Source organism: Alosa sapidissima, chromosome 4 (assembly GCF_018492685.1).
Source record: "Alosa sapidissima isolate fAloSap1 chromosome 4, fAloSap1.pri, whole genome shotgun sequence".
Classification (NCBI taxonomy): domain Eukaryota; kingdom Metazoa; phylum Chordata; class Actinopteri; order Clupeiformes; family Clupeidae; genus Alosa; species Alosa sapidissima.
The window spans coordinates 21,881,877-21,909,538 of record NC_055960.1 but is presented as its reverse complement, the minus strand read 5'-3'; the positions used below and the strand labels follow the sequence as shown (position 1 = coordinate 21,909,538).

Genomic DNA, 27,662 nt, shown 5'->3' with positions numbered 1-27,662 from the left:
TGTGCAAATCTGCCTAGAGCAGGCCGTGACCACAAACTGAGTGACTGTTCAAGAAGAATAATGGTGGAGGAGGCCACCAAGGCCCATATGACAACTCTGAAGAAGTGGAAGAAGAGATGGGAGAAACTATGCATACAACAACTTTTGCCCAAGTTCTAATCAAAAATCAAAGCTCTATGGATGAGTGTCAAAGCTCGTATCAAATCTCAATTAAAGTTCACCCAAAGACATGTGGGAGACTCCAAGGTCAAATGGAAGAAAGTTCTGACCCCATCCCCTTCCAACCTGACAGAGCTTGAGCAGTATTGCAAAGAAAAATGTCAAGACGTGCAAACCTAACTAAAAAAGGCTCTGAGCTTTAATTGCGACCAAAGGTGCATCTACTAAAAGGGAGTGAATATTTATGCAATTGCTTATTTTGCATTATAATTTTGTAGAAATCTGCTTTCACTATGACATTAAAGAGTTTTTTTTTAATTTTGTATTAAAGAATTGAAAAAAAAAATCCACTTATAAAGGCAGTAAAAATGGAAATATCAGGGGGGGGGGGTACTTTTTTATAGGCACTATATCCTTAGCATACATACACTGTAGACAGTCTTTACATGTACCTCAACTAAGCAAAACTTTTTAGTCTGTGTTTTTTTAAGTGAGAGTGCAAGTGAAAAAGTGTGTTGAATGTGATTCATGTTTCAGTACCGTGTCGTCCAGTATCAATGCCCTGGTGGCTGTGACCGTGGAGGACTTTGTGAAGCCCTTCCTGCCAAACATGTCTGACAGACATGCGTCATGGATGAACATGGGGCTAAGTAAGTGATACTTCATACTTTACAAACAAACAACAACAAGCACCAACACATACCCTGAGTCATTCTGCAGTCTGATCTCATTTGTTGGATTGGTGCTTTAAGCCGGTTAGTGCCTGGCATTTGAGATCCCAGGCTGCATTCATCTAAGTGGTGTAATTACTGGGCTTTGGAAAGTTTGGAAAACAGACAGATGGAGTTTTCAAACAAAATTTCTCCAACTAATCCCACCATCAACTGAGTATAACTTATGACACTGCCACTCGCCTTTCATGTGCAAAGAATGGGGTCATTTTCTCATCCAAGTGTATCAAATGTTTAAGTTACCACCCAGGTGAAAATCTAAGATGTCAATCATGTTTAAAGGAGAGGACACTTCCTTACTCAAGAGAGGGGGCACTGTAGGGTACCAAGAAAGCTTTGACCACCTCTGAGTGCAAGTGTTTTGCCTCGTCACTCCGTGCACAAGCTCAAACCTCGTTTGCCCACGCCACTGGACACATGATAACAGAATAATGTATAACTGTGAATCAGGCCAATGGTGTGAGCAGCAACACAAATATTACCTCATGAAATGTCTCTGTCTCTCTCTCTCTCTCTCTCTCTATCTCACACACACACTATACGCACACAAACACACATTAAATTATATTACATTACATCTATCTTTTCCAACCTAAAAGTCTCGATTTGGTGTTTCCTCAACCCCCAAAACCCAAACCGACTGCAATCCCTGGCGTAAGAGTTAAAACTGTCAGACAAGTCAAGGGATTTATGATGCTATAATGACACTGTCATTCAGGTAGCTAGATGGTAGGTCAGCATGAAAGGAAATTTGTATAGAGGTTCTTTATCCATTCTAAGACAAAGTTGTGAATGCAAATACTGTGTGTGCACTCCAATGACTTCAGAAGCATATCACAATACTAAACCCACACAGACAATGATGCATTTGTATCAGCGTGCATGAGTAATATGAGCCAGCTACATTCCTGGAGAAACTATATCAGAGAGAAAATGACTAGCAGATGACATTTCTCCTTTCATACAAATAAGCACACAAAAAAACCCTGAAGGCAGTAACATAGGATATTGTCTGTAAAAACACATTAAAACAATGGATGGTGTTTTTGTGCCTATCTCTGCTAATGTGTTCATGGTTTGTTCTTGAACAGGTGTTTTTTTTGGTGGAGTATGCATTGGGATGGCAGCAGTTGCTTCACTGATGGGCAGTATCTTGCAGGTAACATTCCTCTCTGAAACTCATACACACAACTCATTTACAAAAGGCACAGGATCATATCAGATTGTGACGGTGTGGCGTACAGTGGGAGTGCTGTCCTTGGAACAGAATATGCTATCAGAGGAACCTTGCTCTCTAAATGAAGGTCATCATCGCCATCTGCTGGCTCATGCACATAATAGCAAGGCTTTCTTTTTTCCTCTTTTCTCCACATCTCCCCTAATTCCCCCTCAAGGCTGCGTTGTCGATATTTGGAATGATAAGTGGACCACTGCTAGGACTATATCTTCTGGGCATGTTCTTCCGTTGTGCCAATTCAACGGTAAGGATTTATTCACACAATGATTAACCAAAGATACACAAAAGATTATCTGTAGCTACACACATAGTGTGACATTTCCTTAATACACTGATGGCTAGAGATCTGAATACATACTTTGTACATTGTGTTAAGTATATGATGATGATCTCATGATAAGTTTTATACATGCTGACCTTTGTTCTTGGGGGAACTCTGTAGGGAGGACTAAGTGGGCTGATAAGTGGCCTGGTCATCACTCTCTGGGTAGGCATTGGAGCTCAGATCTACCCCCCTGGTCCAGATAAGACAAACCCACTCCCTCTCACCACAGCTGGCTGCATCGTGGACACAAACTTCACCACCATGAGTCCATGGACAACAACAATGGATCTCACTACCCCAGTGCCCAGGTCATGCTCCTGAAATAGGCCTTTAGATAGAAGCCAAAAGACATTGTACAACTCAATGCACATAACTGAGTACTTGTAAAGATAAGATAAGATAAGATAATATAAGATAAGATATTATTATATCCCACACCGGAGATATTTACTTGTTATAATATCCAGAGGATGGATCCAGCAATAATAAGAATAAATAGCAGACATATTAATGGTGCTTAAGCGATGTTGGGTAATGTCACTTCTGTTGACATTCAAACAAAACAGAGAGCTAGCTCGCTACTCCCTACCCATCCCTCCCGTAAAATTGAAACTCTCCTAACCGTGCGATTGGCTGGAGCAGTTTGTTATGTTTTTATGGTCCAGGCTGGGCCAAGTTGTTTTTGTTGCCGTTTTTGGAGCCTGGGCTGTCCACAGAGACCGTGTTTTTTTATAGTGTATTCAGGGCACATGCAGCTAGCGGATGATGAGGCGATGTTTGCTGTATGTGACAAAAATGTTTTAGCTTAGAAACCGCATAACATCGCTTAGACCACATCTAAACAATAAGAATTAAAAAATAGATTGTTGAATAGTGCATATTGAGCCAGTGCAGTGCTTCATGACAGTGGTATGGTTTATGGCTTATATATCTGAACTCAATAAGAACACCAGATGAAAAGTGACCTAATGATGGACAAGATGGAAGCATAAAGTTGTGATTCCTACCTTGTGTCCATACCCACAGGCCGCCCCTTGCAGACAGCTGGTACTCTCTATCCTACCTGTACTTCTGCCCTCTAGGCACAATCATCACCATCATGGTTGGTCTAGTAGTCAGCCTTGCCACAGGTGAGTCTCCTTCCCCCAGGTGAAGCTTAGCTACCCTCTCTGATATGCAGCTGGTCCCTGTTTTTGGTATCTGCAATCTTCGGGCATTTAACAATGTCATAGCTATCAAAACAATGTTTTGGCCAACACATGTTTCAGATGCTAATCTCTTGAAATATGCATGCAAGAGGGACTAGCTGCATATTACTATTACATAACTTGTGCAGTAATTGCTGATACCACTGAACTCAAATGTAACTGAAAGTGAGCGTCTGCAAATGACTGGACTATTAGGAGGACCTATTCGTGCTCATAGTCATTTCTCCCTTACAGGTGGATGCAAGAGAGAGAAGCTTCGTCCAGAGCTCTTCATTGGCAAGAGGGACCTGATCTGCTTTGGCTGTAACAGACACTCCACAGAGGTACAGCAACCCCCCCCCCCCCCACACACACACACACACACAAATTCCTTGAATTCTAGAAAAGTGCTATCAAACACCTGTCAGGGGGTTTTATGAAACAGTTTAGTGGAGCTGAAGGGGGCTCATCGGAGCTACAAGGGTAACTGGTCTTAGCTGGCAGTTAACAGGACCACAACAGACTTCAGATTGATGGAACGATTGTTCTATGTAAATCATGAATTCCTTAAATGTTACATATTTTACCCCTTTTTTCCTATAATAGTTTAATAGTTTCTTGAGGTCTTAGTAAAACTTAGTATCATACTTTGGTCAAAATACCAAAAGGAAGAATCTCTGTTTAGAGTGAAAGCATATTACATGATGGCTTTGCTTTGATATGTTGGTAGCAGTCTTGAGCTTGCATAAAAGCAAACTTTAGCGGAAACCTGGTCCAGATAGGTAAAATGAAAGTGATTTTATTCAACAAGCTTCCCTTCTTGATATCATGAAGGGAAGAGTTCTGAAGGGTTCACTCTGGCTCTCTGAATCATGTTTCCAGCCTAGGCAGCCCATAATCAATCAATGTGGTTTTATTTCTGTGTTCTTGAATTGTGTGCTATCACAGATACCCAAAGACATGCGTAACTTCCGGGTGAAAGTACATAAAAAAATGTTTTTGTTTTGTTTTCTGTCGGTACAGACTTCTGAACTCACAGAGAAGGTACATCCTGATGGCAAGCAGGGAATTGACAACCCGGAGTTCAGCGACATCGAACTGGAGAAAAAAGAAAAGGACATGGACACGATCACACGGTTCTGAAGGGCCAAGACCAGCCAAAGCCATCTGGAATGGACAAACGCCACCTATCACCATGGACTCCACCCTGTATTGTTGAAGCAATTTGACACTCTATGCCTCTCTAATGCCAGTTAATCATTACACATGATTCTTTCCTGTAAATGAAACCTGAATTGCACTGTACTTTGTGTTCCTGGGCATACCGACTGCACTTTGACTCATTGGGTGTTGTTTTTTTCTGCAAAGTATTAAATATAGAATTTAAAAAGTAAGGACATTTAAAAAATATGGGGCATATTTTTATGATTTTATTATTTAAATTAGCATATTTGGAATGTCAGGGTGGTGCAAACATTCATAAAATGTTTATTTTGAATTGAAGAGTGAAACGTTTGTAAATCCCTCTCAAATATTGATTAAAAACAGCTACTTTCTCTTCACTGTTGGACTTGTAAAGATTACGTGTCAGGTGGTACAATCAATGTAAAACTAAGAAAAAAAATATTTAAATATAAAACTCTTAGATTTTAGTGTAATTTTGTGTAATTTTCATGTGTTTTGAGGGGCAAAATTATTTATTTAATCTTAAATGTTTTATATCATAGTTTTTATTATCAAGAATAAATTTGGGAAGAAGTTGCTGTCTCATTAACTGAATGAAATCACTCACTACTAATAGGCAAAGCACAAGTTCAAACTCTTCGAAGGCTTGTGATACTACAGTGTCAGTAGTGTATTGGTATTGGTGTATTGGCATGCTCTGAAGAAATGGAGTGAAACTTGCTTGCACACAAACTCAGCAGGAAGCACTGTGACAAACCTATCACCGTGACAACTCACCCGCACAGGAAGTTTGCACTGCACAGGTCCGCCCACCTGGTTTGCAGGGTGACGCAGAGAGTGCTGTGAGCGGTGTCTGATCTTTAGGGAGTGGAGTATAATCAGTAAGAAGTATAGAGGGGAAAGGACAACAGGAGTTCTTAGTGAATGAGACACCAAGTTCCTGGTTGGACTTTCCTGGACTTTCTCATATTAGTGAGTAAATGTCTGAAAATACTCCCTGCTGTGCTTTTCTTTTAATTTACAAGCATAGATTTTCACTAAATTAACCTTAAAGCAACAGTAACCTTTGTAATACCAACAAACAGCGGATTTGACATTGACCGTAGGTGGTATCTTTGGACGATGTTGTGTCGTGAAATCTTTCCTTAAATTTTTGTGCGGGTGGGCATCTCTATACTACATAACCCATACTACATAACTACATAGTGCATAGTGGCTAGTGAGAACAGCATGTGTGTTCCCATATGACCATATACCAATACTCACATCAAATAATTTCTTAAATTAATGTGAAGATTATATAAAAAGTTGCCTATAAAATCAAACCTTAAAAAGTAGCTTTTGTTCCGTATTATTTTGCTTTAATACTGGTCTTCATGATTGACAGGCAAAGAGTAGGCAGTAGACACAATGGCTCTAAGTATGACATTAACCTACTTATCAAATTGTTTTATTACTGTCCAAATAATATATAGGGATTTTCTAGGATGTATTAGGATTATTATGACTATTAAAATGTCTAAGTCTGCCCTTCAGAGATGTTAGTTGTAACAGTAAGCCGAGATTAAATTTGAACCCTGTTAAATTACTACTTTAAAATCAAATGTAAATGTGTTTAAACTTGCATCTGAGATGTTTTTTTAACCTGATAAACTGAAGATGACTAAAGATGAACTGACAAAAATCCATTCAAAAAATCCAAAGCATGACACATGCTATTTTATTATAATTATAACCAGAAAACAGGAAGCAGGCGCCCGTACTGCTATAAAACAATAACTCTAATCAGGCCCGCACATTTGACGTAACCAATTGAAACACTGTTTCAGAATATCAGATGCCACGATAGGACACTAATAAAAAGGTCCCAGGCTATATCCTGGCACAGGATGTCTTCTTTCAGAAACAATGAACACAAAGGGCTATGTACTTATTAAGTTCACAAGATGTAGATGACATGCTCTTTGTCTTATTTTCACAGCTTTTACAACATGACAATGACCATGAAAATAATCACTCAAAGGCTCCTTTTCCTGACTTATATACTTCTATTGAGCACGGCTGGTAATGTTGCCAAAGACAGTGACCCCACGACAATAAACCCACAACCAGCAACTGACAAATCTATGATGACAACTGGACTTACAACAGAAATCGGTACCCGTCCTCCTTCTACACCTGAGAGTTCAACTGTTGCCACATCAAGCCACACAACCACAAGCACCGCCATCACCACCACGACCACCTCCATGCCACCCTCAATGTCCACTACCCAGACCAAGTCAACAACAGTGACTTCTCAGCCCAGCTCAACATCGCCACAGCCGTCCACAGCCACAACAGGGAGCACAGTGGTTCAAACCACACAATCCACCAGCAGCAAAAGTGCAACTACTGGCTCTACACCCAGTGTGAGTTCAACTACAACTACTGGCCCTACACCCAGCGTGACTTCAACTACAACTACTGGCTCTACACCCAGTGTGACTTCAACTACAACTACTGGCTCTACACCCGGTGTGACTTCAAATACTAGCTCTACACCCAATGTGACTGATACCACAACCAACTCATCCAACACAACAGCAATTAATCCTGGTATAAGTAAGTATATATACGCTTTACGCTATACACTTTTTTTTGATCCCGTGAGGGAAATTTGGTCTCTGCATTTAACCCAATCGGTGAATTAGTGAAACACAAACAGCACACAGTGAGGTGAAGCACACACTAATCCCGGCGCAGTGAGCTGCCTGCTACAATGGCGGCGCTCGGGGAGCAGTGAGGGGTTAGGTGCCTTGCTCAAGGGCACTTCAGCCGCTGCCCACTGGTCGGGGCTAGAACCGGCAACCCTCCGGTTACAAGTCCAGAGTGCTAACCAGTGGGCCACGGCTTCCCTCAAATGACAATAATAAAGTGTCAAATGAATATAGCTGTACATCTTCTTCAGGCTCATTAATCTTTAAAATGGCTGATAATAATACTGTTGCTCTTTTAACAGGTGGTGGGCTGAACTCTTCAGAGATGGCACTGACTGTGGTCTTAGGTATTGTTCTTGGGGTGGTTGCGCTTGCGATAATAGTTTACACCCTTAGAAAGCGCAGACAAAGAATGCTCCCATTCACTCATCAGAGACTCTACTGTAGAGATGACACAGGTAATTCTTTATGTTTCCATTTCAGAGACAAATTAATTTTTTATTTTAATTAAAAAGGTACAAGTCAATAGGGATATGGTTGGTAGCTGATACACACTTTGGCATTGACATGTTTTTTTTTTTTTTAATTAAACATAGTGGACTTGTTTGCACCTCCTGATGACACACTGGTCATTTCTGGTGGGCTCTACGATGAAACACAGAGGAATCCTGATGGAGATGTCACCATGGACCACTCGTTTTCAGGTCAGCCTGCTCGATTGCGACTAGAATTCCTAAACGATGGGACGGAGAGGACCCCAAATCAGGCTTCAACTTTCGCGACTTTCCCATCTCAGTGGTCTTGAATTGAATGAGCATGGGCTCTTGTGGATGGAATATGGAACTTTGGTCCAAGGCATCATGATTCCTTTCAGGGTAATGAGAGCTGAAGCTTTTCATTTAAAGCCGATTTAAACCTTTGATCCCTGAGACTTTGAATTGAGTATGGTGACATGCAGGATTGTGGCATTTAGAAAATTATTTGTGACTGCATTCCATACTGTATGCTATGCTCATCAAACAAGCAAGAAATAAGGGGATACTGTAAGCAATGTATATGCACAACCTAAGTAAGATGGCTGATGATTGCCAGACAAGGATAAACACTTCTTTGCCTTAATCAACATTATTTAGTCTGATTACAGGGCCTGTGGTTGCAAACAAATGACACAGTCACATTTGAAGTTAGAACGTTATGACCAATTAGCTTACAAATGGTGACTGATGCTGATGCAACTCCATACTCAAAGAGCCGACTAATCACCAGCACATGCCATATACTGTATGTAGGGTTTAAGACAATACAGTAAACCAACTATGTTAAATGTGTTTATTATGATAAATAACAGCTAATATAAAAACAAAAACATTTGGATTAAATGTCATTTCAGTGCTAATGGTAACAAAATGGAAAAAAATACTGTATAGTAAATAGTCACGTGTACAACAGATTGTGTAAACAGATCAGTAATTGTTTATACGGACACATAAATAAGTAAATAAATAAGCATATATATATATCATGCATTTCATGCATAAACTGTAAATATATTGCTGTGAACCGAATCAAGTAAATAACTGTAATAACAAAGTGCAATAACTGTAAATAGTCCAGTAAATAAATGTTTAAAACCTCTTTGTCAGTGGATTTATCCTTCAGTATTAGTATGCCACTTTAAAGTTTAACTCTGAAAATGTCCTAAGCAAAGATTTTCTCTGTTTCTCTCTTTTTCTTTCTGTCCAAATTGGCAACAGCTGTCCACCCAGCATCTCTCATTCTCTTCATAGCAGCCAGCTTCAATGCTGCTCCTGGAGATTTCTGGATAGCTGGACTTGGAGTCTGAGTTGAGAGATAGAATAATTGACTTAAATCTTACAGTGGACAGATGAAAACATTCAGTCTCATACACATGCTACTGATCTCCATGCTACAGTGGAATAACATGAAACAACTTGCCTTTAAAAATAAAAATCTGCCTGCCTCTATGGGAATTTAACATAGGGGGGTATACACTTATGCACCCTGGGGGTATTTGATGGTTCACTATTAAGTTTCATGCAGTTGAAAGAGTGTCGAGATTTCCACCCACTGTTTATTGCGAGACAAGGCATCCGCTTTCATTCATTCATTGAATGTGCTGTAATGGATCATTATTGCGTAGGCCTACGGTAGCCTAAATTGAGTTTAATTATGCATGATTTACTTTTTTATTAAATTCGTAGGCTGGAATGCCTCTCGGCAACAATTGTGTTTAAATGTAGGCTAGTACAGCTTCAGCCTCTGGCAGGCTCAGAAGGGGGTGGCAAGCGACTGTTAGCTTGAGAGCGACATGTTGGAGACCCAGTGTAGGACAACGACTTTTCATTGCCGGCAATATAAAATATTAAGAAGAGCTCTTTTATTTAATTGAGTTAAATCGAAACAATGTAGGTAATAATTACCCCGGCTTGTAGGCTATTTAGGGACCGGCCTTTATTTGTCAGAATCTGAGGCCCTGTTATAAATAGAATCCCGGCCATAATTTGATGATTTACAGCAGGGATGGGCACCTCCTCCTCACTCGGCCCACGGATCAATTTTGAAATGTCATTAAAATGTTCGTTTCATGTGTTTTTACCACATCTGAACAGGATCCTTATTGTAATTATACGGGCCACCAATAGGGGCGCTTCCTATATAAAAAATCCAGCGGAGTCAAGCTTTCTTCACTACAGCCAGCGAGTGAGGAAGAGATACAGAGAGCGGTTTATAAAGAAAACTCAGAATCATAGACAAGGTGGGAAAGGTTCAGACAAGGTGGGAAACAGCTGATTTTAACACAGAATTCAAAGTCAACTTATGTGTTTAGTAGGCTATGCTTAGAAACGAAATCAGCCGTGAACTTAAAGGACAAGTTCGGTATTTTACACTTAAAGCCCTGTCGGTTTCTGTGGTAGCGCCCCCCCTCCTCCACAACGCTGCATAGGTGCACTGGAACAATCCTTCCTAAAACGCATTACACTTTCGTTTACAAAGACGTGAAACTCACCGAGTGGTCAGGGGTGTTCGCTGATATGCTCACACAAAATTGCTGCAAAAGATGCTTTCCAACAGGTGTTTTACCATGCCTTGTAAAACTGTGGAGCTATTTTTCCAAACGCCTCACACCCGTACATTCTTCCGTTGAGAGCTTGAATAATAGACACTCCAGCCCAGTTGGTGGCGATAATGCACCTTACACCGTCTTGCCAATTACAAGCAAACCACTGGCATTTCATTGAATACACAGAAGAAGCAGAAGATCGCTGTCTTGAAGTATTTTGCAACAGACAGCTAAAAATGAGGCGATTTTGTGCAGTTCCGAATTGCGGGAAAATTCATAGCAAAAAAAGTTGTCACAGACTTCCTTTCAACGATCCAGAAAGGCTAAAGTTGTGGATGGAATTTCTGGGCTTGGATGTGAGCACACCTGTTGAGAATCTGCAGAAAGCTGATCACCGTGTGTCTCTGCGGTCTGCATTTTACTGAACTTCGCTGGAGGTCGAAAGAAATCGCCCAAAAAGCTCTTTCGCCTGAGAAATACAGCGGTTCCCACATTACCTCCTGGGATGACAGAGTTGGAAGAACTTGGGGTAAGACTGAAATTTTGTAACGTAACGTTTGTAACAGGCGGAAAATGAACTTATTTGTTATGTCCATAACCTGTCATGTTCACATCATAAGCCTAACACTAACCCTAGCCTACATGAATAATTTGACTACATGATTTTGTACGTTTACTATTTTTTTGGCTGTGGAACTTTCATGATGAAAACGTAATGATTAACGTAGGCTATCATTCACATCGTGCAAGTTCCAAGACATTTTAGCATTAGCCATGGTTGGACGTGACAATAATTTGGATAGCGTAGTACGATACCGCGACTGCATAAGACTACAGAAAGAATACAAACAACACCATATCCGTTTCCGGCAGCGGAGTAATACCCGTACCTCACAGCACATCCAATACAAGTCAATGGAGTTGGACAAAAACTACGATAAAACCTGTTGGAAAGAATCTTTTGCAGCGATTTTTGTGTGAGCATATCAGTGAACACCCCTGACCACTCGGTGAGTTTCACGTCTTTGTAAACGAAAGTTTAATGCGTTTTAGGAAGGATTGTTCCAGTGCACCTATGCAGCGTTGTGGAGAAGGGGGGGGGGGGGGGGGGGCGCTACCACAGAAACCGAAAATTCTCAGGACAGCAGCATGTGTCCAAATTTCAATCTTAAACGTTCTATTTAATCAAAAACAGGGAAAAACAGGAAAACAGGGCTTGAAGTGTAAAATACCGAACTTGTCCTTTAAGTCAACACTACAACACCATGCACGAAGATAGCTATATTGGAGCTTCTAGAGCCGCTGTCGTAGCCGACCTCAAAGTAAAGCACGGTTCCCACGGGTCATGGAATTTCAAAAATACCATCAGCATTTTAACAAAGTCTATTCCAGACATGGAAGGTCAGGGAATTATATCTTAGGGGGGCAAAGTCATGAAATATCAGGGAATTGTATTGTAGGATTTTAAAATTGACTTGCCAAAATACATTAGGCCTAATACAATATTTACACGCAGCATTGGTGTTTATTTAGTTATTAGCTTTTCCCCATTACTACTTCCATGAGTGGTTAGTTACCCCTACCTGTTTTTTTCAATGGACATTTTTTAATTTCCCGATGTAAATTCAGGATGTTTGTTAGAGAAGTCATGGAATTTTACCTGGTTAAGATACACTAACAATAGAGCCTTTTTAAGAGTCACTTACCCATTGCAGTGGAAAAAAAAGGTTTATTGTGAATGTGTAATATCTTTTAGTTTATTTCAAGTTTGTTGGTGAATAGAAGCAATATTAAAAATGCATTTGAGTATAGAACATATTAAATTAATGCATGTTGGTTTAATAAACCGTGCAGACATAGGCTACTGTATATACTTTTAATACTCCTGATTCCTGATATCACAGTGGTGCATGGGCGTAGATTTAGGGTGGGACGCTCATGACTAGTCCTAACCAATATTTTAAGATGACAAAATTGTCCCCACCAATATTTTAGCGAACTCATTATTTTTTGCTGCTGATCATTCCGACAGCCAGCACGACAGTACAAGAAACGCCGTCATTTGATTGGCTGAAAAACCGAGGGGGAGGGGGAAGGGTTATCTGACACGCATGCTGCACACACATTGCTTTATTCTTGCACTGGTAGTTAAGCGAGCGGGTGTGTCAACGACAACGGTAAGTTACCAGGGCTGTCTGTCAATACATAGGCCTACCCCATAAAAGGCCAGAGTGAAAAATGTTGATATTCCCAGAGCCCGTCTATGGAGAGCCTGGCCACTCCGTATTAAGTCCCATTGTACCGAATTTTGGTTGCAGTTCCACCAGATTTCCACTGGGGGCGATCGCCATGAGTGCAGAATGAATGGGAGTCAATGGAGCTAGACGGCTAAATTTGTGTCTTTCACCTGATTGTCGTTGACAAATCTCAGATTTGATTGTAGTTTGTATAACTTCAACATGGGTTATAGGTCAAAAGTTGAATGAACGAGTACTTATGTCCTTTTGATTTCTTACAGTTTGGGTCATTGTTGCCCATAACAAGCTAGCATTGTGCTAATGAGTGACATCATTGACACGTTTGAAAGGCTTTTTAGAACAATTAAGTGACTTTAAAAAATATAATACTCCACCAAGTGTATTTTCTTTGCCTCCCCTTTCGAATACAATATTCAAATTACTTGAAAAAAGTGGATTTTGAGGGGTACAGCTCCATAGACCTCCATGCATTCTGCACTCGTGGACGAGCGCCCTCATGTGGAACCACAAAAGGAGAAGTTTTCCGAGAGTGGCAGTTCTCCCCTTAGTAGACATTCTCTGATATTCCCTTTTCCCTTCAGCATACACACAAACCCCTTTTTGTGGTGTGTAGATCAGCTATGCCACCCAAGAAGAAGAAAGGGGACATACGAAGCTTTTTCATAAAGCAGAGTGTAAGTAAGCAAAATAACTAGCCACACAAGCTAGCAGTGGTAGTGACCAAGCTTTCAAATTATGCAGATTCTATTATGTGAAAAAATAGTATTAACTGGTGATAGCATATGTTACCCAGGATATTGTTAAAGATAAACCTAGCTTATGTAATCTTTCAACCAAGGTCAGGAGTATTGATTAGGTGTGTGCAGCACGGTCGCATAGAAGTCGCGCTATCATAATAGATGCTATTACCAAGTCACTGAATTGGTTGGATGTCCCCACCAAAGCTGAGACCAAACCTACGCCCTTGCAGTGGTAGACGTGCGTGATCACATCTGGCCCTCTGACAGCGACAAGAACATTTTGTGGCCCTCTCTATCATCAAAGTTGCCCATCCCTGTGTTAAACTATACTGCAGAAAATGAACTCCGCTGACATTATGTGTGAGATACATTTTTTTCAGAGTGGATAACTGTTAACTCCATCAGATTACCTTTATGTCGAGAGCCAAAGTTTTCTTCAGTGGTGCTGAAAAATGGCTTGGCGTGGCATGTTCAAACCCCTGCAAAATGTAGCAGGTTATAGATACTGACATGAATCACAAGCTAGGAAGATAGATGCTTTAGTGATTGACTAAAAAATAAAGGCGCAGACAAGAGATGAGTAGAAAAAAGCTATACATTACCAGTAAGTCAGTTGCTTCTGAGCTATCTGATTTGGGGTCTAGCTCTAAAGTGTTTTTTTGCCACGGCACAGACTTTTCACTTGAGGGTGGGGTTCGGATTCTGAAAGACTGATCCAAACAGAAAAAACAGACCGCTCGGTTAGATAGGATACGTCCTCATTACTCATTGAAGAGACCACTGTGTTAAGAAGTAGAAAATTGTACTTTAATTCGAGGTGTGGTTCCAATTTTACTCCCCGAGGTCCTGGATGGGGTCTGGAGGACATCTTTTACATTTGTCTTAAAAAACAACAAAAAAAGGGTTAATATGCCAATAGTAAAAGTTACACAGAAAGTCATGATGTTTAGACCATTGTTCCTGTTACCATATTTATGGCTTCATTGTGAACTCACTTGAGGCGTTTCAAATACTTTTATGGTTGCGTGTCTGGATGGCGTTGCAAAGAAAGGGTCATTTTCCATTTCTGTTGTTGAAAACGCCGACCTCTTAGAAGTAGACACTTTTGGTGTGGCCAAACCTCTTTGGACTTTTCTGGACAACTCTGGCGCACTTATTTCAGGTATCTCAGGACATAGAAAGGATTATGATTATGGTTCCTTAGCAAACAGGACTCTAGCAAAAAGGGTTTTAAAATGTAAAATAAATCATAAAATGTGTTATTCCATATCTCTGGTAAATTCACACATTTTTCCTTACCACTTGATGTTTGTCTTTTTTTAACGATTTCATTTGTTTTTTCAAATTTGTAATGTCTTTCTCCAGGTTTTCCTTCAATAGAGAAATAGATGAGTCAATGTCACTTTGTGACAAGCACTGGTAGCAAGTGCCATGACTAAGAGTTGGACAAAGACTGAAACTAAGTTGTCCAGCTTTATGAAACACCAACCTCTATTTGCTTATGGTCATTTTTCTGTGATTTCAGGGATGTCTTGAGTTCCTTCACTTCTTGAGTAAGACGTGCCTAGCAATAAACAAACAAACAAACAAACAAATCAAAATAATACAAATCTTTGTGCCTTCTTTTCCTCTCATCCCAATTCATGTCAAGTGTTACCATTTCTTTTTTTTCATTGTCAAGCTGTTGTTTTATGTGTCCATTCTGAATTTGCAACTGGGACAGCTCCAGTTCCTACCAAGCAAACAAAAAAACACTGATGACAAAATGAACACTGGAGTAACTACAGTATTAGGACAAATACTGGCAATACAAGAAAATGCCTACTTATTTAACTAGATAAAATAATGACATGCTTGTCTGACTAGCTCATATATGGCACCAGGAAATACATTTTTTTTCATAGTTGAAACTTCAGTTGGTGATTGTAAAAGTATTATGTATTGTTATCCTAAGGACTCCTTTACAATGTGGTTGGAATGTTAGTCCTCTTTTTTTAAGTCACTTTGGATAAAAAACAAATAAATGTAAATTATTAGTTCAGTTTTCACTGAAATATTGTTATGCTTCAGTTAGAAATGACAAAAGAAATAAGGAAGACATCTGAACTGAAAGCCGTCTGTCATGAATGACGTCTGAATTTAAATGAGTTAAATTTACTGTGACACTTTATAATAACTACATGGATGTGTCAATGATTAAGAAACTATTGACACCTACATGTGCCTTTATAAAAAATAATGATTAACACAGGCACTAATGATTAGTTTATGATTAACTCAGGAGTTACAAGTGGTTAGTTATGTTTTTTTAAATCTTCACAATGCTAGTAGAACGCTCCATCGACTTGAATGGGATTTCCCAACGTTCTACGGTCAAATATGGACCATGTATTGACAGCTGAAACATATAATGACCGCTGTCAATTGCAACGGGTTTTGGGCTTCTGATTCACGTCTTTCATATCACTCTGGTTACTCGCAAACGAACTTCATTCAAAAGTGAAAGCAGACGGTTGATCAGCTGTGTTCTAAAGAATGTTTGATTTAAGTTCAGCGTGTTGCAAACTATTTGTTTTTCAGCAAAAGCCACAACAAAAACGGTAACAAATAAATGTAAAGAGACATATCGTGGAGTTTATTTTTTCGTTTTGGCATGCAGCCGTATAATAAGTGGGTTAATGTATAAAACGCCGGTCATTATCGGAAAAATAAGTCCCTTCAGGGCGAAAACAAGTCCAGTTCGCCCTGTTGGGACTTATTTTCCCGATATTGACCGGCTGTATATAAATGATCCCTTACATATTCTGTTTACTGAACAGTATACTGAACAGTTTACTGTTCAGCAGACAGAGCGTGATATCACGTATAGGCTACCAGAGATCGTTTTCACATCGTTACAAATTTCATATGATAATTCATCATTCCACAAAATGGTTTGTCTTCTCTATCAAGTTATTCAATAGGCTAAACAGCCTTGACTCAAAACAGTTGTTAGGCTTATGTCATTTTGATCTGTAAAAAATTTAAAAGATATCAGATGCAGCTATGTTTAAATTCTGTTCACTGCACATCTATTATATTATAATATTATACTATAATATTCAGTATTCATTATTGAATGCTTATAGCTGTGATTATTATGTTTTTTCCCTATCATCCTATTTTTTTAAAGCAGGCCTGCCTGCGGGCATGTAATTGGGCTACAAGTTTTCTACAGGAACAGCATGTTTGAACGGGTACTGCACTAGTTACTCACTAATGATGTTTTACTGGCACTAATCTCAATGGCCTTCTTCATCCTCTCCTCAAGCTCAGAGTCTTTCTCCTTAACCATATTGTCATATTGATTCTGGAAGAATATAACAAATGATAATTGTGTATGAAAAAATATGATTATTTACTGTATTTACTAAATGTATTTTGTATTTAATTACTAAAATGTTAATATGACTGTATTGTGAGGTGCCATATGTGCTAAAATGCTGTACCTTGTGCTTGTCCATTAATGCGACCATGTCTGATATCTTGTGTTGACATTTAATCTCTGTATCTTCTTTGCTTTTCAGAGCTTCAGCAGCTGCTTGTTTTAATTTCTTCACCTGTGACAAAAACAAGGGGGCAGCTGTGGCCTACTGGTTAGCGCTTCGGACTTGTAACCGGAGGGTTGCCGGTTTGAACCCCGACCATTAGGCACGGCTGAAGTGCCCTTGACCTAACCCCTCACTGCTCCCCGAGCGCCGCTGTTGTTGCAGGCAACTCACTGCGCCAGGATTAGTGTGTGTTCACTGTGTGCTCAGTGTGTTTCACTAATTCACAGATTGGGATAAATGCAGAGACCAAATTTCCCTCACGGGATCAAAAGATATACTATACTATACTTGTACTATACAACACATTTTCTTATCCAGCACAGCATTAGAGAGCCCTTCCTATTCAATAGTAAAAGTCAAGCTTCTTGAAACCTCTTCTTGGAGCACTGCCTCTGAGCCTGATTTGGCAGTAAGGTCACTGCTGACTCTCCAAAGTTCCTCCTCATGGCACCTCTGAACCCTCTGCGCCTCCTCTTTAAACTGAGTTATCTGGAACATAATCAAGAGACAAGAAAACATCACAATGAATGCAAACAGATTACTACAGTTGCATTAGGTGGCAAAGAAACAAGAGAACTCAATGAATAGCACATGACTCAATTCCAGCTAGCTCCCAACTATGCATGGGATTATATTAGATGAGTGATAAAAGTAGTAAGTAATTATAAGCAAAAACATAACAGCATGCCAACCTCTTTTTCTAGCTGAGTCTTTTCTTCATTATTTGTGCTGATCTGCTTCAGAAGGCCTTTATTCTGGGTAAAAGACATGTGTAAAGGAAGATGGTTATTTCTATACAGATTACTGTGTATATGCTGTAATGCTGCTATATCTTACCTCTTTCTGAATGTCATCATGTGCTTTAGTTTTGTTCTCTAATTTTGTTTTCAAAGTACCGAGCTAAAAGGATAAGAATAATGATAAAAAAGTTCTAGAAAAAGGTTGTGATTGAACAGAAAGAGCACAAGAATTATGAATGCACATGTCACCTTAAGCTCTAAAGCTTTCACTTGCTTGTCCTTTTTAGTTGCTTCATTCTGTGAAGTTTTACTCTAAAGGAAGAAGAAAATGATAATCAGTTTCAGAGAAGTTTTCTGAAGTTCTGAAAACATGAGGCTAAAATACAATCAGTTTAAAGCAAGGACTTTCATGGATAGATATAGTTCCATTTCACTAACATTGTAATGCTTTTACCATTTGAAATTCAAATTGTTCACTGAATAGCATCCATATTTCTGTATGGAAATTCGTATTCGTAACATATGACTTTTAAAATAACCTTATCAGTTTATCAAGTGTAAGGCAAACTCCCCAAGTAAAAAAGGATAACCTAAACAAACACTTAATATGATACAAACATCATTTATTCAAAAAGCATTGAATAAAATATACTCTTACACATGCATCAAGCTTCTCCTTAAGTTCTTCAGTTTGTTGATGCTGCTCTTCAATTTTAGTATGGAGTACTTTCAATTCTGCTCTAAAATTGTACAATTACTTAAGTGAAAATTGCACAAAGGAATAATAGTCGCATAACACATAATTAATCCACACATTTTTTTGTAACACTAGCATATTTCTTACTTCAGTTCCTGTTTTTCCTCCTCTAGACGTACAATTTCATTCTTACTCTTCTCTTCATTAACTTTACTTTCCTGTTCAACGTTATACAATTTAAGCAATTAATTAGCTTTGTGACATCTGCTGAATTAACAACTTTTGTAGTATCGTGAGGCTTTTACATGAATAATAAGTCAATAAAACCTTGAGAAGGCCTTCAAGAGCCTTAGTCTCAGATGTGCTCCCTTTCACTTGTTGCTGAATTGTGTTCTTCTGTATCATCAGCTGATTCATATTTTCTGTCAGTTTCTTACATTCCTCCCTAATACAAACATTAAATCTGTGATGTTACCAGGTTTATGAAATGCATACATTTAATAGAGAAACACCAGGTAACACTGCTTAGAAATACATTATGATGGCAAAATATTAAGCTTAACATTTAATTTAATTATTGTTACAGAAATCGTATTAGAGGTAATCAATTGGATCTTCAATACACAATGACATTAATGACACAATGACACACTAAAACTTACTCATGTTTCTCAGTGTCCTTCTTCAGTCTCTCTATTTCCTTTTCTGACTCTACTTCCTTTCTTTGGGCAACTGATAACTGTTCTTCAGAGTCTTGTAGCTTAGTCTTTGTAACAAGAATAAACTACATTACAAGGTTTTCATTTGCATAATATATATAGTGCAAGTTAACAATGAAAGTATTAAATATAAGAACACAATATTAAGCTAGACCTCCATTTGTTGTGTGATTTCCTTCAAGGTCTTCTGTTCATTCATAGCTGTTTCAAGGGTTTTCTCCAAGTCCTCACGTTCATCAGACATGATGGTCACTTTGCTCTACCAACCACATAATTTAGGGAGAAACCACCAAAGACAGTCTAGCAGAATCTAGCATAAGTCTAGGTCATACATTTCATAGGTCAGACAAAATGATGAAATTCTAGATCGCCAATACATATTTATCACTTTTACATTTATCATTTATACATTTTTATATTATGACAAAAAGTATGATAGTCTGAGGAAGACAGAGTGAGCATACTGGCCATAATACGATTACCTGCAATTGAAGGATTTCACCATTTATCTTCTCAACCTCTTTGGTGAGTTCTAGTATTTGGGTCTCATTTGTTTCTATCTGCTCTTCCGAAGTCACAACTGACTTACACTTTTCCTCCTGAATGAAAAATGTATTGCAACATATCATCTTCTAATGTATTATCATTACTACAGTAAAACTGTCAGTACACAAAAGGAAAATATTTCTCTCTAAAAATGATACAATACCAATTCAGTTTTAAGCATTTGTATATGATTGTCTGCTTCTTCCTTATGTTCAGTGATTTTGCCTGGAACAGACAGCACAGTACTCACTCTTATTCTCCCTTCAAAAACACACAGTGCAAGTCCTGTACACACAATAGAATGCAAAATAATTGTGAAGACACTTAAACATGCAACTTACCAAATTCTGTGTTTTTCTGGTTAAGTTTCTCTGATGCTGAGGTAAGCATGACCTCCAGTTCTTCTACCCTGTAAGAGTATTGAGCGAATGTTTTACATCAATCAGACTCTCAAAGACTTTCAAAACAGGTGCAACACAGGCACCTGAAATGAAGTGCAGTTGTTAAACGCACACACCTCTGCTTCTCAGTTGCTAGGGAGTCCTGCAAAGCCTGAACTGTCTGTTGGAGTTCAGAAAGTTGATCTGCCTGCTGTTCCTGGATTGTAATCAGCTCCTCCAGCTTAACCACCTTCTCAGCAATCATCTTTTCATGCTCCTGTTTAGTGAGCTCCAGTGTATGCAGAATGGCTGCTGTTTTCTCCTGAAGAGATGCAGACACAACAACTTAGTTTAACACCTTACACAAATAACAACCCTTCTCTTATTATGAAATAGTGACAATATAATGATCGCTGTTAATAAAACAGCCATTAACAAAATATTACCCAACATAACATTGTTTAGGCCATGTGATGGCTACTGACAGCCATTCCTTTAATACAGGGGTCTCAAACTCCCGGCCCGCGACGTATGTCAAAACTAGATGTACCGCATAGCGGTACAAAATATGACCGCCGCTTAGTCCTGTACATCCATTCCGCGAAAATAAATCATATTAATGAATTTGTCTCCATCTTCTACTCCATCCCCCACTCTTGAAACTTTTGTGTATGCTTGTTTGGAATGTGTGTTTGCGGGCCGCACACAAAGTCGCCTACTGGCGCTGCAAAGGTGAATAGATTTGTTGCATTGTTCATCACAGTCCATCCATTGCAACCGGACTGATGAAAGGTACACCTGTAGGCTACATTGTATTTGGGAAAAGCAGAAGGTAGCAGCATAATGTATTTATTTATTTATTTATTTATTATTAAACAAAACAATCCCTGTCAGTTCCATGCAGTTTTCAACAGCTATCAAGAAGTCATGGTCATGGATTTTTGTGAATGTTTCTTCTTCTACATATGCATAAGTTTAGTCATCTAGTTCATATGATATTCAGCTTTATTGTCAATGCACAAATTAAATTCCAGTAGTCTAAAACAAAATATAGTTTTACCCAGAGGTGCAAATAACTGATATGTCCAAAAGGGCCTTCATGAAATGCGTTGCTAGACTGTTCATACACATTTTAACGGGCCAAGTTGAAGAGCTACCGTCCGTTATTGTTCGTGCAAATAATAGGCTGATTCATGTTCCCTTGCATTTTGCAACTATGAGGTCCATGGTTAGTCTGGCTTTCGCCAGACCAAGCTCAATCTTTTAAGAAATCGAAAAAGAACTAGCCGGCAGATCAGGCTGAGTTCACCCAGCCTATAGTCCATGGTAGGCACCCGATAGAAATATTGTTTAATTTTGCTATTGAGATATCCACGCGCTAGCGCCCCCCCGCGACGTGTTCGCCCCCCGGTTTCAGAGCTATTCTAAATGCAAAAATGCATAGAGGAGTTATGACAAAACCGTGACTGTTAACAAACTATATAAGGTAGGCCCTATGCTAGGCCTATTACACAACATAAATGGTCAATAGGCTATGCTGGCGACCCAAATAAAATCTCCTTTATGCAACAAATATGTGTAGGTACAGCCCTTCCCTGGATACATCTCTCAACGTGCGCTCTAAAACATTAGATTTAGATTTGATTATGTAGATCATCACGGGTGCGTTAATAAATCTACATTGCGGCAAGTTGACACAAATTATTCACTTTGACGAATTTATGTAGTTTCAGTCCTAGTTACTTTACTTTGGGCCATGCTCTTCCTTACTTGAATCACCTTTGAAAATAGAAGATTGAAGTAGCCTATATGGGTGTTTAGGAATGAACATTGACTCAGATGCTTTTTGAGACTTTGAGCAGATATGTCCCAGCCCGGTGTTTAAGATGCATCATAGACAAGTTATCTTTCAGGTAGCTAGGTTGATGTGGGCCCTTGAGACCAACATACCATAAAAATGTCTTCATCCTCGGTGCCAACGGTTCAGGTAGTTATTTAGGAAAAACTGCATTTTTTGGGTTTCGGGGGGCCCAGCGCGGAGGGGGAGTGGCCCCTGGGGACCAAACAAAATTTTTCCGTAAAAGTCTAGTGGGGCTACATACCCACCAAATTTCATGTGCCCCGGTGTTTCGGTGTTCCGGTTATCGTTGACCAAAAATTCAGGAAGTAGATGACGGGAAAAAAAAAAAAAAAACTTTGTATGCCCATTGTTCGCTAGCGGCGGTCATAATAATAATGTAATCTGGCCCTTGAGGGTATTTTTAATTGCGACAAACAACAATACTGATTAAAATAGACGATAGATCCAAGTACGGTGACAAATCTCATTTGTAGGCTACCAAATGTTGAAAAACGTTCACGTGTGATGAAGTCTTAGGTAGGCTATGTTATTCACCTATTCTGATTCTGAAGGAGAATATCCTTTTGGAGAGTATGATCGATCGTCTATTGACAGTGATAGTCACGGTGTGTCTGTGAATGGAGGTGCGTCTTTCCGTGTATACGACGGTGTCCACTAAGCATACCATGCTTATTTCAACCCTCTGCCCAACCTCGGAGGTTGAAGTGGTAATCGTGATGATAGTGTCCGTAATGGACGTGGTACAGACAGCAGGGCTAGTAGAAATAGGGCTCTGAAGAACTACAAAGTCACCCTCGATAGGAACTGATTTGACCAGGTTTATTGTAGGCCTTGTGGTTATAGGCCAGTAATAGTTTACTATTGTTGGTATAGGCCTACATATCTTAGGTGTTTTATTGTTAATTTGTTATGTGGGTAGTAATTTGACAAAAAAGAAAGTAAACCTGCTCAAATATGTTCATCCAGTATTTACTGAAAGGTGCATAATTTGAGGTGCTTGCCATCCAGTGGCAAATTAGATGGGTAAATGTACCCCCATCATAAACTTTTTGAGTTTATACTCAAAGATTTTTACATTTACAGTAGGACTTTATCTCTGACCACTTTCAAGCCATGGCCTTTTGAAATATTGATATAAAAATCATGGTGTTGCTTTCTTAACCCTGACGCCTATTGCCAGGTTAAAAAAGTTATGAGAGGAAAATATTTTTATTTGGTGTGAAACACACACATAGGCCTACCTGTTTTTATGCTTTTTTGTTTGTTTTTATAATTTGTATTAATATTTATTTTTATCATTATTTTATTTATAAGCTACAAGGTTGCTAGCACAGGTGTCTAAAAATAAATAAAAATACTTGCACTTTCTGTTTGTAGTTTTGTGTTTGAAAATACAGTATTTGAAAAAAAAAAAAAAAACCATTGCATTTTAGAAAATAGCCATTCTTTTCTGTATTATTCTTTAACACTGATGTGGCCCTCTAATCAGATGACATTGGCGGAAGTGGCCCCCAGCTCATTTGAGTTTGAGACCCCTGCTTTAATATGTACAGTACATACCATTAAATCTACTCAAGAATATGCTGTATTCAAAAAAGATCAATAATAAATCTATCATGGCCATAGTGGCTAACAATAGAGTACCGAAGTGTGACGTTCCGTTTCCATGACTACAGTGTCACTGGATCTAAACAAACTTTCGAAGTGGCATCGACAGCATCGCATTTAGACATGAGGCATCGTTTCTACCTCATAAATTGTTTTTAAATGTAGGCTATAGCCGTTTAAACGTGTTTTACCTGCTAGGCAGCCGCTTAGCCACATAACACAGATTCCCTGTAAGAAACGAAATCCCAGTGGATATTTCACGTCTTATCAAATGCTGATGTGAAGAGTGAAGTTTTTGCCTCAAAAATAAAGCCAAGACACTTCCATGAATTTCAAGATTTTAACCGCATGCTGTGAAGTTACATGCATGTCTCTTTTACGGAAGAACCTCATGTTAAAATAAAACTCTGTAGTCACAAATTTGATCGTGTTAGTATGAATATATATGTTGTAGTATGGGATTCCTACAGTGTAAAAAAAGTATACTAACATATTGGAAACGTTGTAAAATTATTTAAATAGATCAAGAAAGCCACCACTATTGTCACTATAATGGTTAGATTGATTTGTTTAGATCCAGTGAAATTGCTACCTTGATAACACTACGTCATGGCCTAGGTACTCTATCACCAGATGTGAGCTAAAGCACATCTTACCTCACTTTCTTTGAGAAGTACCTCTGTCCTTTGTAGTTTCTCTGCAAGGATGTCCTGCTCTTCTCTAGATGTCTGAAGCATTTCTTTATGTTGGGCTAAACATTACATAACAGCAGGCACTTGAAAGCATTGTCATAATTTCCATCCTGTCACTTTACTGTAACTACTGAATTCCTGATGCTCAAAACACAAATTTCTGAGATGATGAACATGTACCTTCTGCCTCATTGAGACGATTGCACTTCACTTGGATATCTTGTAGGCTGATAGAGATTTCCTTAAGTTCATTTTCTTTACTGGCAAGTTTTGTTTGAAGAGTTAGAACCTAAAACAATTAAGCATAAAGATCTACTGACACAGTTTTCCTGATATGTTATTTTTTGTTTTAATTGGCCCAAACAATTTAATTAAAATATGCCTGAAAGGGAAAATTGGATTGACATTTAATTACCTCCTCTTCTTTCAAACTGAATTCCTTTTCAAATGTTTCTTTTAGATGCTCAAACTGTTGTAGGCCCTCTCTGACTGCATGGACATCAGATGTATATTATTTAAGTTTTTGTCATCCACCAAAAACATACAATAACATAAATTAATCTAATAATTTTCACATCTAGTCTGCTTGTAAAATATATGGTATGTAAAGAGAAAAGCCAGTACCTCTTGCCATTTCTTGCTGGTCATGCTCTGCTTGAATCCGAAGCCCTTCAAAGGCATCAATCATACGCTGAAAATGAATAAACAACACAATACTCGACACAATTTAAAACACTTTTTTTTTTCTATGTGAGATAACATTTTCACTTGGTTTGAATTAATCACATATCTACATAATTCACAATCATTTTTCAATCCAAGCAGAATTATTTTTTTTTATCATTTTCAATGAGCATTACAAAGTTTACCTGAATAGTCTCACTGTTTTGCATGAAGAGATGATGCGTTTCTTCTCTTTCAGTTTCAACTAAACAAAACAAAATATACTTCCATTTTTGTGTTGCTGCACATACTGAAACACTTGATACTTCAAATATCCATAAAGACTTACATAAATTAATGTTCTCTGAAGATCTTTCAAATGTGTCTTTAAGTATATTGCACAAATTTCTGGTGGCATTAGTCCTGTATATAGAGGCATAGGTGGATAATCAATTCTTTGTATGACACACATTAGTGTACAACTAGAATGCATATGAGCAAGTAAACAAACTAAAGTTACAACATCATGCATTCCACATACTTATTCCTCAGGTCTGTGTTTTCATTGATTTGTTCCTCTAGTTTCATGCTGAGACTTTCATTTTCAAACTTGAAAGAACACAAAGATAGATAAAACAAGATATTGTGTCAAAAGTAAATACAATCAGTATTTCAGTATATTAAGAAATACTATGTCTTTACCTGTAATTCCTGAATTGCCTTGCGCTGGGTTTCAATTGTTCTTTTATTTTCCTGCAATTTCCTGTCTTTCTGTGAGACCTCTGAGTCTAGTTTGGACTTCCAGTTTTTTATCTTTTCCGCTTCTTCAAAAAGTTTAGAATACAACTGACTAGATTTTACTGGCATCTGAAAGAACATAAAAAAAATAGAATGGGCAGAGACTACAATTGTTGATATACAAGCTAGAGTAAAAAACCTTTTAATTCTATTAATCTTTCTACCAGACACACCTCTTCTTTCTCCATAGGCATAACAGCTATCTTCTTTGATACATCTGAGAACATGCATGCATGCACACAGAGAAAAAAAACATTAATGGAATGCAAACACGGATCCATTAAAACTCACTTTATATCCAGATTCCATTGTCCCCTTGTTACATATCACTTTAATTTGGTAGCTTAGTCTCCTCTTACCTGTCCTATTTGTTTTTGTAGGCAACTTCACAGTCATACCATTGCTAGTAAATGGCATGTTAAGCTCCTTCTCAAAACATTTGTTGAAACCCTTAAAAACATTACAAAATATTCAATAAGCAGGCCTATAATGTTAAATCGTTAATTTAAGTGATATACTCATAAACGTGCTAATTACCAACCATTTCTTCGAAAATTCTTAAAACAAGGATGCTTTTTAATACTTCAAAATAACATTTGCTAAATGAACCTGACATTTTTCAGTAGCCATAGGTGTATAGATTTGAACAAAATCTAGTTTGGTTCTTACCGGGGCTTTTACTGCCTGAAATATTCGATTTTGTTTACTGTGGTGGGTGCTTATTCCCAACCTTTCTCAGGCACATGAACGGTTAGCCCGAGAATTCTCGTCGGCAAATCAAAATTCCACTGGAGCTCCAAGCTGATTTGTACAGCCTTACAACACTCTTCGAGTCACGGTAAAATGTAATTTTTGGTACATAGACAATTTAGATAAACTTATGGTGTGGGTGCTTGCGTTTCTTTAGGAATCCGCCGTCTTGGTTTGTATAGAAATTAATATTAAGTGACACGTAAGAGGTTGGACATACGTGACGGTTGGTAATATGTGACGTTCCGATATAATCTTACAATAGGAAATGGCATATAACTACTGTTGAATTACACAACAAAAAGCACAGTAGTGGTTGTATAACTCAATGCGGGAACAATCCAGAAACAAACCTTAATGCTGTGCATTTCTTGTGATAGCTAATGTCAGCTTTGCATAATGTTAGCAGATCAGAATATAACACGCTGACGTTCTTAACGTTAATCATAGTGCTAGTGCTACCCAACCTTCTCTGATGCTACCTTCTCAAAACCGCAGCTGCCAGTGTCTTCAAAAATATCTTGAGGCTTGACTGCAGAGACCTGTCCTGTAACGTTATTGCTTCTTGGTGGTACCAGTAGTCTGAAGTTAAAACCTCGCTCCCTCTCCATCTTCCAGTTGAAGTTAGATTAGCAAATAGTCAATACAATGTTTTAAGTAAATTATTCTACTACACCAAACGTTGTTAGCTCCAAATGATAACTAAACAATAACGTTATGTTACATCACAATACTTGCAATTTAGCTAATGTTAACGTTAACGTTAGCTAACTGCACATGTTATCTATCAATTGTGAACTCCATGCTGCAGATAGCCTAAACCAAACACCAAGTCCAACATTACCTTTCCAAACTAACCTTACCTTAAATATGCTTGTAGGTTACTTTTCGGATAACTGAAGTTAACGTAATAGGTTTAGTAGCAATCTAAGTTAACAATCCAACATTCAGGTGATCTGACCTCAACCGTTTTAATTTGTGACTTGTAACGTTAACTAACGGACTATTTTGAGCT

The 27,662-nt window shown here is 38.5% G+C and overlaps 2 protein-coding genes across 6 annotated transcripts in view; one reads left to right on the top strand and one right to left on the bottom strand.

The window, feature by feature from the left end:
* slc5a8l (solute carrier family 5 member 8, like) overlaps positions 1 to 9,158 on the top strand; it is a 24,674-nt gene extending 15,516 nt beyond the window's left edge. The window contains exons 11-20 of one of the 2 annotated variants that reach the window (XM_042089496.1): positions 697 to 809; positions 1,982 to 2,049; positions 2,285 to 2,371; positions 2,570 to 2,760; positions 3,479 to 3,582; positions 3,895 to 3,983; positions 4,663 to 5,796; positions 6,806 to 7,428; positions 7,826 to 7,981; positions 8,120 to 9,158. In XM_042089496.1, coding sequence (XP_041945430.1) covers positions 697 to 809; positions 1,982 to 2,049; positions 2,285 to 2,371; positions 2,570 to 2,760; positions 3,479 to 3,582; positions 3,895 to 3,983; positions 4,663 to 4,782 — 772 coding nt within the window. In that variant the 3' untranslated portion in view covers positions 4,783 to 5,796; positions 6,806 to 7,428; positions 7,826 to 7,981; positions 8,120 to 9,158. The remainder of the gene's footprint in view (positions 1 to 696; positions 810 to 1,981; positions 2,050 to 2,284; positions 2,372 to 2,569; positions 2,761 to 3,478; positions 3,583 to 3,894; positions 3,984 to 4,662; positions 5,797 to 6,805; positions 7,429 to 7,825; positions 7,982 to 8,119) is intronic. The other variant, XM_042089494.1, reaches the window with a different exon arrangement.
* Positions 9,100 to 27,662, bottom strand: sycp1 (synaptonemal complex protein 1). Of its 4 annotated transcripts, none has more exons than XM_042089490.1 (35): positions 27,511 to 27,662; positions 27,115 to 27,258; positions 26,257 to 26,347; positions 26,071 to 26,114; positions 25,802 to 25,966; positions 25,641 to 25,708; positions 25,449 to 25,522; positions 25,306 to 25,364; positions 25,061 to 25,127; positions 24,852 to 24,925; positions 24,617 to 24,725; positions 24,401 to 24,495; positions 20,413 to 20,597; positions 20,237 to 20,304; positions 20,059 to 20,120; positions 19,832 to 19,948; positions 19,504 to 19,608; positions 19,293 to 19,396; positions 18,958 to 19,075; positions 18,778 to 18,848; positions 18,592 to 18,673; positions 18,183 to 18,245; positions 18,031 to 18,093; positions 17,886 to 17,948; positions 17,566 to 17,682; positions 17,092 to 17,202; positions 16,860 to 16,952; positions 15,261 to 15,335; positions 15,093 to 15,167; positions 14,903 to 14,974; positions 14,599 to 14,769; positions 14,410 to 14,484; positions 14,206 to 14,313; positions 14,014 to 14,082; positions 9,100 to 9,362 (listed from the first exon to the last, which is right to left on the bottom strand). In XM_042089490.1, exons 2-35 carry the CDS (start codon positions 27,256 to 27,258, stop codon positions 9,222 to 9,224), a joined length of 3,198 nt encoding a protein of 1,065 aa, XP_041945424.1. In that variant the 5' UTR covers positions 27,511 to 27,662; the 3' UTR covers positions 9,100 to 9,221. The 4 variants fall into 4 exon arrangements, with proteins under 4 accessions (XP_041945424.1, XP_041945427.1, XP_041945425.1 ...); XM_042089493.1 differs by having other exon boundaries at positions 17,584 to 17,682; XM_042089491.1 differs by having other exon boundaries at positions 17,886 to 17,945.

Coding starts and splice junctions, on each gene's coding strand:
- sycp1 (XM_042089490.1), bottom strand. CDS start 27,258: ATGGAGAGGGAGCGAGGTTTTAACTTCAGACTACTGGTACCACCAAGA. Junction 26,115..26,256: donor TACAAAAACAAATAGGACAG/GTAAGAGGAGAC, acceptor GCATGTTCTCAG/ATGTATCAAAGAAGATAGCT. Junction 25,967..26,070: donor TGCCTATGGAGAAAGAAGAG/GTGTGTCTGGTA, acceptor ATGTTCTTTCAG/ATGCCAGTAAAATCTAGTCA.